This window comes from Hyperolius riggenbachi, chromosome 2 (assembly GCF_040937935.1).
Source record: "Hyperolius riggenbachi isolate aHypRig1 chromosome 2, aHypRig1.pri, whole genome shotgun sequence".
NCBI classification, from domain to species: domain Eukaryota; kingdom Metazoa; phylum Chordata; class Amphibia; order Anura; family Hyperoliidae; genus Hyperolius; species Hyperolius riggenbachi.
The window spans coordinates 39,271,230-39,284,610 of record NC_090647.1 but is presented as its reverse complement, the minus strand read 5'-3'; the positions used below and the strand labels follow the sequence as shown (position 1 = coordinate 39,284,610).

General features: G+C 45.8%; 1 protein-coding gene across 1 annotated transcript in view; it reads left to right on the top strand.

The window, feature by feature from the left end:
* The window catches only part of ACER3 (alkaline ceramidase 3), a 102,671-nt gene that overhangs the window by 65,634 nt on the left and 23,656 nt on the right, over window positions 1-13,381 (top strand). The window contains exon 2 of the mRNA XM_068266671.1: window positions 1,853-1,963. Coding sequence (XP_068122772.1) covers window positions 1,853-1,963 — 111 coding nt within the window. The remainder of the gene's footprint in view (window positions 1-1,852; window positions 1,964-13,381) is intronic.

Sequence of the window (13,381 nt, the reverse complement as noted above, 5' to 3'; positions counted from 1 at the left end):
TACTGTTGTATTTTATCTATCTTCTGTTCTTTGGAGTTTACCCCACTCTGTTCAATATTATAAAGTGAATTGTAGTAATTTCTGAAGACGCACGCGATAGACTCACTTTGCACCCGCCTTCTCGTCCTCACTGTTAACAACAATTGTAACTTGTATGTAATGTGAGTTACCTCTCTGTAAAAATTTCTTGAAAAACTTCAATAAATACTTTGAAATAAAAAAAAAAAAAAAAACTACATCCACATACATTTTTTTTTTTAGTAAATAAACATATATTATTACATTTAAAATTAACTGTTTACCTCCCACACCAAAAATTACCCACATAAAATTTTTAATTAAAAAAATTACAATAAAAAAAAATAAAAATATATAAATAGTTACCTAAGGGTCTGAACTTTTTTAATATGCATGTCAAGAGAGTATATTACTATAATTTTTTTAAATTATAATCTTGTAAATAGTGATGGTCGCAAATTAAGAAAATGCACCTCTATTTCCAAATAAAATATCGGCACCATACATTGTGATAGGGACATAATTTAAACGGTGTAATAACCGGGACAAATGAGAAAATAAAATACATGGGTTTTAATTACGGTAGCATGTATTAATTTCAAACTATAATGGACAAAAACTGAGAAATAATTATTTTTTTCCCCCATTTCTTTCTTAATCTTCCTGTTAAAATGGATTTAGAATAAAATAATTCTTAGCAAAATGTACCACCCAAAGAAAACCTAAATGATGGCGGAAAAAAACAAGATATAGATCATTTCAGTGTGATAAGTAGTGATAAAGTTATTGGCGAATGAATGGGAGGTGAAAGTTGCTCGGATGCATAAGGTGAAATACACTGCATGGCTGCCCCGCCTCTTCCTGTCTGAAAAATTGACTTTAGACGTTAGATTTTTCAAGGAGTGAAGCAGATCTATGTGCTTACCTTAGGTAGCTTTACCTCTGGTTGTGTAAACTTTAACTAGTTCAGATTCCATGACGTGAGTCTCATGTCAGAATCTGCTACTCTAAAGATTCCTGGATGTGAAACTCACGGGAAGCACTAAAAGCCGCTACTACGATCGTGTGTGCGCGCGCTCCCGGTGCTCGTGCATGCTCATACATCAACTTAGTGAGCGATTGCTGCCATTCGTAATGTTGAAAAAAAAATAGGTCTGGCAAATAATAGATTTCATTGTGTTGGAAGACAATTGTGTGCAAATATGTAACCAAATGACTTGACGAGTGGCCGATATTGGGCATTTTGCCCGATCTGCCCAGCAGATCAACTCACTCAGCTGTTGGGCAGATAGTGTGCAGTTGGCCACGTGTGTATAATGTAGTTTGAATGATATTGTTCTACTGAATGCAGACATGTCGTGCGTACCGTTGTTGCGCATGCAGTATTTAAAAAAATGTGGTCATTTGCAATATCCGTCTGCGGAAAAGATTTATCGTTTCAACAAAAGTCGCAGGTAAAGTTGTTGTGTGTTTTCTGGGGCTGTGGAGTTGGAGCAATTTTGGGTACCTGGTTTCATAAAATTTGAGTAGTTGAAGTCGGATGATTTTTGTACCAACTCCATTGCTCTGGTAAGTATTAGACGAAGGAGCCGGAGCAGTTTTGGCTACCTGGAGAGTCAGTGGTTTCATAAACTGAGGAGTTGGAGTCGGAGTCCGATGATTTTTGTACTGACTCCACAGTCTCTGTGGCTTTGGTTTGGCGTGTGCACAGCCTGCCGTAGGAAGCGCATGCGTGCCGGTTTTTGCATGTCTTTCACACGCTGCGCTGTTGTAAACCTGTTTGTGTGTCATAGGTCTGCCGCACTGAGCCTGCTTTGTCTCTTCTCTCTTCCAGGGAACACAGTCAGTAACCTGATCATGATATTACCTCCGTTATATGGAGCTGTGCACACTGTCAAGGATGGCCTGGAAACCAGATACTTATTTGCCTATCTGGGCTTAGCAGGTGAGTGACCGGAGTTTGTGCAAGTATGACCGGGGGCGGGGCTTTCTCTAAATCATTCACTCATTGGCCGGAGAGAGACGAACCCCGCAACTCTGTCTCCTGTTAAAGGTGCCCATTATCGGACACTCGAGGTGAAAATAAACTAATGAAAAAAACGATTGTATCTATCTTCCTTCTCCTAAAAATGACTTCTTAAAATATTCCACAGGTTTTTTATGTTTAAATCTACTTTTTACGTTGTAATTGTTTTTGTTCAATAACACATTCACTGAAGTATTCCAGAGTTAAAATCTATAAACTAATGATCCTTTTTATCTCTTTTCTGTTCTCCAGAAGCCATTTTCTGCTAGGAAAGTGTTTTATAGTTGGAATTTCTTATCAGTGAGGGTCATACTGTAGTCAGGACTGAATCAGCCACTTACATACCTGATATTTAACTCTTTCAGGCAGAGAAAGAAAAAATGCTTGGCACTGTACATACACATGTCTATCTCATCATGGCACACGTCACCTCGGGTATCCTTTAATGATATAATATTAAGTGCACGATTATGATCTGTGTTTGTATGAAAACACAGAAGCTGGTGGGCCCAGTGAATCATGAAGGATTGCATTATCAATCGTTTCCTTAGAGAAGTGGTCAATCACAGAGCAGGATTATCCACAAGGCAACCGAGGCAACTGCCTGGGGCCTAGTGACCATAAAGGGGCCCAGCTTGCTGCCACTTCCTCTGGCCACTCTCCCACATCAACTTGCCAAAAAGGCTAAAGGATGAAGCAAAAACTAGTACCTTGCCTTTGGCCCCATTTCATCTTAATAAATGCGGAATTTTTCATAGATACGATCACAAGTTGGACTCGTTAATACTTTGAATCGATTCATTATTCTCTTATAAATAAGGTTGTTCGCAAAAAATTGCACCGATAATGGGCGCCTCAACTGGATCAAAAATGAGATTTACTTACCTCGGGTTTCTTCTATCCCCCAATAGTCTTTCAGTTCTCTCTTGTGCCGCTGCTCCCTCTGAAAGATCGCCGACTAGAATGCCAGTCTGGAGGCTGCTGTGCATGCACGGCCCCGTCTGTGCGCCTCCTCGATTGTACTCTCCCGCTGCCCAACCGCATTCGGTGCATGCGCAGTTCTCAAATCAATTGTACAGCGCATGCGCAGAATGCTGCCGTCAATGGGAGTGGGATTGTGGAGGCACGCAGACAGAACCGTGCATGCGCAGTAGCCTGCCACTGGAGTTCTAAACGCAGATCTTTCAGAGGTGGGGGGGGGGGGGGGTGAGACAGATGACACCAAGGGACCTGAAAGAAACCCCAGGTAAGTAAAAATCTATTTTTGGGTCCAATTCAGGTGTGCTTTGAAACTCTGTACACAATTTACTCTGAGGTTTTCCTTCCTTATTATTTTGGGTGACCAAGACAAGGCACAGAACATTTATATCGCGCTTTTCTCCTGGCGGACTCAAAGCGCCAGAGCTGCAGCCACTAGGGCACACTCTATAGGCAGTAGCAGTGTTAGGGAGTCTTGCCCAAGGTCTCCTTACTGAATATGTGCAGCTTACTGAATAGGAAAAAGTGAGATTCAAACTCGGGTCCCTTGTGTCAGAAACAGAGCCCTTAAAGTCACACTGAAGTGAAAAAAAAACCAAAAACTCATGATATAATGAATTAGTTGTGTAATACGAACAATTAATAGAACATTAGTAGCAAAGAAAATAGTCTCATATTTTTATTTTCAGTTGTATAGCTTTTTTTCTTTTTTATAACATAGCATCATTCTCTAGTAATTGCAGTTTCCACACTACTCAGCATTCTAAATGATTTCACAGAGCAGGCTAGTGACCCTTTGAACTTTTCTCTGCAAAAAAACCATAAACAAAGAAGAAACAATGAGACAGTTGAGATAAGTGCTTCAAAAGACAGTGCTGTCCAGGACTTTATAAAGTCACAGAGCTCAGAGAAGCTCTTTTGCATAGATAACTGAAGTTTCTTACCTCTTCCTGTACTGGAAAAAAAAAACAAGAGATTCCTATGTCTGCTAATAATGTTCTATGTCTTAGCAGTACTACACATACAAATCATTATATCATAAGTTTATTTTCATTTCAGATTCCCTTTAACCAGTACACTGACCAGCCAGTCTACATATACCGAGTAGCCTGTCTTGCCATGGGAGGGTGAGCCGGAACTAGATACATAACAATAGCCAATGGGGATCATCTTTCAGCTTTTGGACATCAAAATGAATACTGTACGTACTGGCGTATAAGACTACTTATTAACCCTTGAAAGTCATCTGAAAAGTCAGGGGTCGTCTTATACGGCGGGTGTCATTGATGCCGGGTGATACACCCTATCCCAGGGCTGGGCCGAGGCAGAGGCGAGAGAGGCTCCAGCCTCGGGGCGCAGTGTAGGAGGGGGCGCACAACTCAATCAGCTATCATTACCTTATTGTGTTTGAAGCAGAGATAAATAATAAAAGGGGATACATGGCAGTGATTGCAAGCCAAATAACTAGAGATTAAGGTGTTGGGGGCCCTGGGGCGCCTCTTAGTCTAATAGCAATCCGTGTGTGACGGCTGGGGTGGGAGGGATGGGGGGGCGCACTTTGGTGTCTCAGACTTGGGTGCTGGAGGACCTTGTCCCGGCTCTGCCCTATCCTGTTACCGCCTCTCAGATCTCGCTGCTGAGGACTGTAGTGAAGCGGCGCAGGCGCACATGTGTGAGATCTGAGAGGCAGAGGAGGAGTGTAAATAGGATACAAGGGTGGGGCCAGAAGGGTGAAAGGGGCGTGTTTTATGGGCACAGCGTAATCTATTCTTCCATACCGCTCTGATAAACAGGGAGAGCTGACCAATCCACTTAGGGAGAGGGAGAGTTGACCAATCCAACCAGTCAATCCCCTGTATACTGGTATATACTGGTTACCACATACAGTACAGCACAGTATCTGATCATACATAGCACCAGTATATGATGTTTTTTATCTCTATTTGGTGTGGAAAAGGGGTAGTCTTATACAGCGAGTATATCCCAAACTCTATATTTTAAAGAGGAAATCTTAAATTTTTTTTTAAAAAGTACATTTCTTCCAGAGTAAAATGAGCCATACATTACTTTTGTTCTATGTTTCTGTCACTTAGTAGTAGAAGAAATCTGACATTACCGACAGGTTTTGGGCTAGTCCATCTCTTCATGGGGGATTCTCAGCATGGCCTTTATTCTTTAAAAAGGCAATCCCTGACGAGATTTTTACACTAATGCTGGCCAGCCTCCCTGTACACTTCGTTGGCAGTTGGACGGAGCAACTGCCATTCACTAAGTGCTTTTAAAAATAAAGAAAACCCTGAGAACCCCATGAGAACATGGGCTAGTCCAAAACCTGTCGTTAATGTCAGATTTCTACTACTTACTGTAAGTGACAGCAACATAGGAGAAAAGTAATTTATGGCTCATTTTACTCTGGAAGAAAAATACTTCTTATTTTGTATATATTTACATGTATTTTAAATTTTAAGATTTTCGCAACAGTGGTCCTTTAAATTGTAAAGTTGGGGGGGGGGGGTCTTATACGCCTAGTCATCTTATATGCTGGTAAATACGGTATATAACTTCCAGTGTAATCTTGAGTGAATGAAGAGGAAGTTATATATCTTTCTTCATTGCCCATCATCTCAGTAGTAGAGGTATATTGAAGGTTGTGACCCAAGTTCTGAGGTCAGCAAAGTGCCAAATCTACTTCCACAATCTTTAAATAGGAACTGCAGTGAAGATAACGTAATGAATTACATTTTTTTCAATATTCATTTATAACTGATTTAGTCAGTGTTTGCCCCCTGTAAGATCTTTCCTCTCCCTGATTTACATTCTGAAATGTATCACAGGGGGCAGCATCTTTACATCTATCAGGTGCAGCTCTGCAGATTCCAAAGCCAGTGAAAATAATGCCTGGTCTCCCAGAATGCCCTGGGAGAACTCTGTATAGCTAAACAGCCTAGGCTGTGACATCACTAGTAGGACGGGGCTTCATACAGCAATAGAAAGATAAAGGCGGTGTTTCTGATGCGGTAACCAGGAAAATTACTATAAAACTGGGTATCCTAAATAATTTACTGCATTCTACTCAATGTCACAACAGTGACTCTTTAACGTAAACCTGAGAAGAGCCCAAAGAAAAGTTCTATACATACCCGGGGCTTCTTCCAACCCCTTCAGGCCGATCGCTCCCACGACGCCTGGATCCTCCGCTATGGGTCCCGGGAGTTTCCCAAGTCGGTGCAGTCCGGCCGCATGTGCACCCCTGTAGTACTGTCCAGGCAGAACTCTCCCGGCGACAGGAGCACGATGGGGTGCGCGGTACCTCCACGACTTGCGAAATTACCGGTTCGCCTAACGGAGGATCCAGGCAGAGGAGGAGGATTGCAAGGGACCCACCAGCCTGAAGGGGGTTGGAGGAAACCCCAAGTATGTATAAAACTTTTTCCTTTTTTTTTTTTTTTTTTGGCTCATCTCAGGTAACCTTTAAAGGGAACCCGAGGTGGGTTCTAAGAATCCAATTTGCACACAGAGGCTGGATCTGCATATAATGCCCAGCCTCTGTTGCTATACTGTTTCCCCCAGTCTCCCCCCTGCGCTCTGCTGGCCCCCATAAATCTATCGCCGTGCTGACGACATGCAGTGTGTCGCCAGCCGGCTGTTTACCTCTGAAGTGTCAGTCTCTGCCCCTCCCCCGCCTCCAATATCGCCACTCCCCGCCTGCGTCCCTTCCCTCCAATCAGCGGGGAGGGAAGGGACACAGGCGGGCAGCAGCGCTATGGAGAAGGCGAGGAGGGAAGGGACACAGGCAGGGAGCGGTGCTATGGAGGAGGCGGGGAGGGAAGGGACGCAGGCGGGCAGCAGCGCTATGGAGGAGGCGGGAAGGGACGCAGGCAGGGAGTGGCGCTATGGAGGAGGCGGGGAGGGAAGGGACGCAGACAGGAGAGGCGCTATAGAAGAGGCGGGGGATTGGCGAGAGTAACAGTGCAAAGGTAAACAGCCTGCTAGCGACACGCTGCCTGTCGCTAGCAAGGAGTTTGATTTATGGAGGACAGCAGAGCGCAAATAGTATAGCAACAGAGGCTGGTCATTGTATGCATAACCAGCTTCTGTGTGCTAAATTGGATTCTTAGAACCCACCTCGGGTTCTCTTTAAGTAAAAAGCTGCCCCCGGTGACCCAGAATGCGCACATATATGGTATGGAATATTCAAGGACAATCCAGTGTATACCATTTAAGAGCTGTTTATTAATCCAGAAGTGCTTACAATGTGTAAACCAGTAACTCCAAACTCACTTGGACCCCACAGAAATGTGCGTCTGGGGCAGAGACAGAGCAGCAACTCTGACAATGGCTGACGGACGCATATTTCTGTGGGTTTGGGCCCTTTAGGGAAGTTATTGTTATACTTATTTTAACCAGTTTTGGATGAATCAACAGCTCTTAACCTCTTGCGGACCTTGACGATTGAAATCTACACCCTGTTTGTGTCCTGTTACTCCTGCCAAGGCGTTGATTTCAGTCCTCCCTGCTGCACGCGTCGCGTCACCCCCCCCCCCCCCCCCCGCTTTCGCTTTTTTCGTCGCTGCACCCGCTCGCTCTGCCGTGAGCTTCCGTGTTTCAGTCTGAAGTCAAATTCATGCAATCGCAATTTCATTGGCTCCTGACCATGTGATTGCTGTGAGCCAGTCGCAGCAATCCCTGCGCTTAAAAGGGCGCTGACGGCTCTGGTCTTAAAGTGGACAGAGCCGGCAAGGGGTTAAACCGTATACGCTTAGGCCCTGTTCACACTGGGAATCGCAAAACACAATCGCGATTTTGCATTGCAAATTTTTTGCAATTTTGCCACGGTTGCGTTTTGCAATTCTCATTTCAGTGAATGAGAAGCTCATCGCGATTGCTCGCAAAAATGCTACATGTGAATGACGAAAATTGCAAAAGCACCACAGTGTAGCATGTATATCAGCTGTAACGAAGAAATATTTTTCTTTAAAGGTGATAATGTTGTTGCTTATCTTTTAGAGCAGAGAGGAAGTTCTTGAGTTCAGGTGCACTTTAAGTCGTAGAGGAAGCACACATTTAAAGGAATACTATCGATACCCAAGTGTTCTAAAATGACAGTGTGCAAATAATGTCTAAGTAGCTGTGTAAACATTTTCCTACTTTTCATGTTAAATATCAGAGGCAAAAACTGTAATTTATTGAGGGTAGGATTTAGCTATATTGGGACAAATCAATTGCAGAAGGGGTGTCTGCTTCAATGCACAGCCAGTGTTGCATATCAGACTACAGAAAGCAAATCTCAAACATATCAAACTCTGAAAGCAAAAACAGTATGAAAAGCTGTGACAATTAGTTACATTTCCTCTGCTCTCTTCAGACAGGTCAGTCAGAAACACAGGACACAGGAGCTGCAGCTGTTGGGAGCTCTCTTCTCTGTCACACACAGAGCTACACATAGAGTTCACTGATCAAGTGTGAGGGGAATTTCCCCTCTCCTCATGGCTCAGTCAGCAGTTTTGGCATCAGTAAAGTTTGAATGTATTTTGCTAACAGTAAACAAAGGTTGCTACTAAAATGTATACACCAGTACTTAGCAGCACTTCCCAAACAATTCCTGTGTCAATTGAAAAAAATATGTGAATCGATAGTATTCCTTTAAAGGGAAGGTTCAGGGAAACCTGTAAAAAAATAAAAATCCCTATCCACTTACCTGGGGCTTCCTCCAGCCCGTGGCAGGCAGGAGGTGCCCTCGCCGCCGCTCCAGAGGCTTCCGGTCGTCTTTGGTGGCCGACCCGACCTGGCCAGGCCGGCTGCCAGGTCGGGCTCTTCTGCGCTCCAAGGACGGGCTCTTCTGCGTCCCACGCCGGCGCGCTGACGACATCGGACGTCCTCCGGGCTATACTGCACAGGCGCAGAACTACTGCACCTGCGCAGTACAGCCCGGAGGACGTCCGATGACGTCAGCGCGCCGGCGTGGGACGCAGAAGAGCCCGTCCTTGGAGCGCAGAAGAGCCCGACCTGGCAGCCGGCCTGGCCAGGTCGGGTCGGCCACCAAAGACGACCGGAAGCCTCTGGAGCGGCGGCGAGGGCACCTCCTGCCTGCCACGGGCTGGAGGAAGCCCCAGGTAAGTGGATAGGGATTTTTATTTTTTTACAGGTTTCCCTGAACCTTCCCTTTAAGTCATAGTGGAAATTGTGCATCATTACTGTAGTTCTCTTTTGGTTGAATTTCTTTTCATTATATAATGATTGCAGGTGAGATGAGGTCAGGGTCGACTCCCAGCATTTAGTAGCAGATGGAGGAGTAATGTTGTAGCCTGCGGGTCTTTTGAGTCATTGGAATAACCCCGCCCTGTGATAGATCTCGGTACATCTAGCAGGCTGCTTCTGCGCATTGTGAGGAGCGCGTTCCAACCCCCCCCCCCCCCCCGCCCCCTCTTATCACCGATCACCGGGGTGTGGCTGCTGCAGACTGGGCTCACTCCTACTGATCTCTCCAGATAACTCTGTGGTGACTCACTCTGGCAGCTGCCTACCTGGTTCAGTTGTACCATAACAAAGCCCCCTGCGTCTCCAAGCCCCCAGTATTAGGCAGGCCCCCCCAGTAATAGCCAACTATGTCCCCCAGTAGTAGGTAGCCTCCCCCTAGTATAGATAGCCAGCCGTGCCCCCCAGGGTTAGGTACCTCCAGTATAGCCAGCTATGCCCCCCTCCCCAGGATTAAGTTGCCCCCCCCCCCCCCCCTATTGTAGATAGCCATATTTGCCTCCCAGGATTATCTCTCCCCAGTATAGATAGCCAGATGTGCCTCCCAAAATAAGGTAGTGACTCCCCACCCCTAGTATGGACAGCCAGGTGTGCCCCCCAGGATTAGGTAGCCCCGTCCCTCCAGTATAGATAGCCAGATGTGCCTCCTAAGATAAGGTAGTGCCTCTTCCCAGTATGTATAGCCAGATGTACCGCCCAGGATTAGGTAACCCCTGCAGTATGGATAGCCAGATGTGCTCCCCCCAGGATTAGGTACCACCACCCCTCCAGCATAGATGGCCAGATGTGCCCCTTAGGATTAGGTAGCCCACCAGTATACATAGCCAGATGTAGCCTCCCAAGTATAGACAGCCAAATGTAGTCTTCCCCAGTAATAGATAGTAAGGTGTGTGCCCCCCAGGATAAGGTTGTGGGTTGTGTCCCCCCCCCCCCCCTTTATGAGTAGAGCAGGAAACGAGGGCACAGCTCAACTGTCAGGGCTGCCTAGAACTTCAACATATCTACTCCATGTTGTACAGTCACAGCATGTCCTCTCTGACTCCTCCAGCGGCCCAATGATAAGCGCCACTAGAGGGCGTACTAGAGGAGGCGCTGAACTATGCGATGTGAAGGAGACAGGTGAGCTGTACCCTCACTTCCTGCTACGCACACGCCCACTAAGCTCTGTGCTCATGTGCTGGTGCCTTCCCTTCCTCCCCCTCAGCACCGGCCCTGAGCCAGCTTCATATGAGCATAAAGCTAATTGTAATAACGCATCACTTCAGGGGCGTGAGTAAATATGCAGATTATTGGTTATCCTTCCTTAAGGGACAACTGAAGTGACAGGTATGTGGAGGCTGCCATATTTTTTTTTTTTTAAACAATAGTAGTTGCCTGGCATCCAAGCAGCCAATCAAGCAGCTACAAACTCTCTCTCTCTCCACGATATGAGTAAAGCCAGTTGGAGTTCTGACTGTTGTGATATTTTCTGAGGCTGGAAGGGCCAGAGGGTGCCGGGGCCTGGTAGAGCTGTGAGTGTAGAGGATGCGGAATTCTAAGTATGTGGGGAGTGTGTGGGAAGCTGGAGGTATCGCTAATGTATGTGTGTCTATAGAAGGATGCACATGTATAACAAGATCTGCTACAGGCAAACCAGTTTTTCTGGCTGATCAGAAAGGAGTAGAACAGTGACCATTAGTCATGATCAGTAATGGCGTCAGATGTAGATTATGGACATGTATACAGAACATTGCCAAGTGCGAATTCCCCATCCTAAAATTACAGAAGGCATCTGCAAATACTCAGCTTCAAGTGATCAAACAGTTTCTCCCATAAAGCACCTCCTTAGATCACTGGGTTCCTGGAGTCCAGCAATGTACTGACACCAAATCCTGGTATATTTAAAACACTGAAAAAATAAATCATCCAATAAGAAATTACATACTGTATTTTTTGAACTAAAAGACTCAACTTTTCTCCCCCAAAAGTGGGGAAAAAAGTCACTGCATCTTATAGTCCAAATGCAGGGAGTTCCTGACTTGTGAACGCCTGCCAATACGGACCTCCAACCCGCCGCAATGTCGGGGACTCCCTGTACTGTGCCCATGCAGAGAAGGACACGGGGGGACAAATGGAGGACACAAAGGGGCATAGTAGAGGGCATAGGGGGACAAAGGGGCAGAGAGGAGGACAGAGACGGACGCAAGGGATACACAGGAGGACGAAAGGGGGACACAGGGAGACAGAAGAGGTACAAGGGGGCATGAGGTACATGAGGGGCCTAATCCACAAGTTTTGTGTTTGTTTTTTCCCACTGGTTTTTGTCCTGTAAACCTAGGTCCGTCTTATGGTCAGGAGTGTCTTATAGTCTGAAAAATACAGTAATTGGCTTGCCTATCCTGTTGTTTTAGTGTGTACTGTCAAATTTAGGAGAAAAGTGATTCGGAAAAATAAAACATTTCTGCTAATTTTCATCTTTACTGTTTCTCTGTGATGCCAAAAGTGACATCACTTCTGCCTTTTTTTAACCCAGCTCATTGTTAATTTGACCTCCCTACTGCCACAGTTTACTGCCTATCCCACACAAAACATCACCTAGGCAACAAGCTTACATAAAAGACATAAAAGGAGGGTGGGGGATTCATTCACTTTCTAGTCATAGTGTCCTTATATTATCCAATATAGGAAGCATTTTGTTATTTGCATGCAAGAAAAAATAAAAATTTAATAATATATTTGGGGAACTATTTTTTTAGCTAGCTAATTGTACAATTTCTGATGTTGCTGAAACCTGTAACGATCGGTGTCAGCACACAGAGAGAATCTGATTATTGATGATCAACAATACAGATGTATACTTGATTATGAATGATCTGCAGAATCACCAATAATACAAGTATAGCTAACCTCTGGACACCTAATAAAGTGTAATTGTTTGGTGTAACTGTAGGCTATCTCCAGAGAAGCGGGAGATATAGGCAGCTCGGCCAAGAACCACCTGAGGGGCAGGTTGCCCTGGGAAGTGCAGGGACTATCTCCTTGAGAGAGGAAATAGTGAGAACCTGGCAACCAGGGCTATCTGGAGATCAGATAATAGACTGTACTGCAGCCAGGGGAAGAGGCCACTGGCTGCTAACAGGCAGGACTCCCTGAGGAGCAGAAGTCCTAGTTGCAACTGACACTTGGAGGAATTGTGTCACTGCTAGTACAGATAGACTGAGCACTCAAGGGGTGAGTGACAGCCTGGAAGGTCGGGCAGGCCAGGTCGGCAAGATAAGGTACAGAGACAGAAGGCTGTTTCTGTAACTGGGTACAGGCAGGGTCTGGCAACAGGTAGGCAGAAATGCAGAGGCACCGAATCAGAAAGCAATAGAGAGGTCGACAGAGCAAATAGTCATAACATAAATAGAGCAGAGTCCTAGTCTGGGGTGTGAGGTCCGTGGTCTCAACACCCAGGAACTAGTCTAAAGTATAACACAATGACACAGTATTCCTAAGCTTGGATGTGAGGTCCTTGATCTCAGCACCCCGGAACTGGTCTAAAGTATAACACAGCAAAAACACAGTAATTTTAAGTTTGGGTGTGAGGTCTTTGGTCACAACACCCCGGAACTGGTCTAAAGTATAACACAAGCGTAATCTGGCTAAGTGTGAATTCCCAGGTCCTCCTGGTTCTAACACACTGTGGGATCTGACTGAGGTCTGAGTGCTCACACATAAGTATTTGCAACGGCAAACAACCTGAGACTGGCCAGAAAGATCTATATATAGTGCAGCGCTCCCCAGTGCCACTCAGCCAATCATCCACTGCGCTGGGATCAGCTGATCGTCCTGATCAGCTGATCCCTCTCCTACTGGCATAAAGGTCCTGCCTCCCAGCGCGCGCGCGTAGCTCTCCATCTGTATGCACTAGAAGGCTCAGACAAACCAGACGCATGCTGCTGTGCGGAAACCGCCGGTCTGAACGCGGAGACAGCCGCCCCGCCGCCAGACCGCGCGGCGGCATCTCCGCAATCCATTACAAAACCCAAGAGAAGCTGAAGACGAGTCTGACACTTCCACTGCCCGGGGGATCAACTGTATATACATCACCATGGCAACATGGACGTGAGCCCTCTGCAGCGC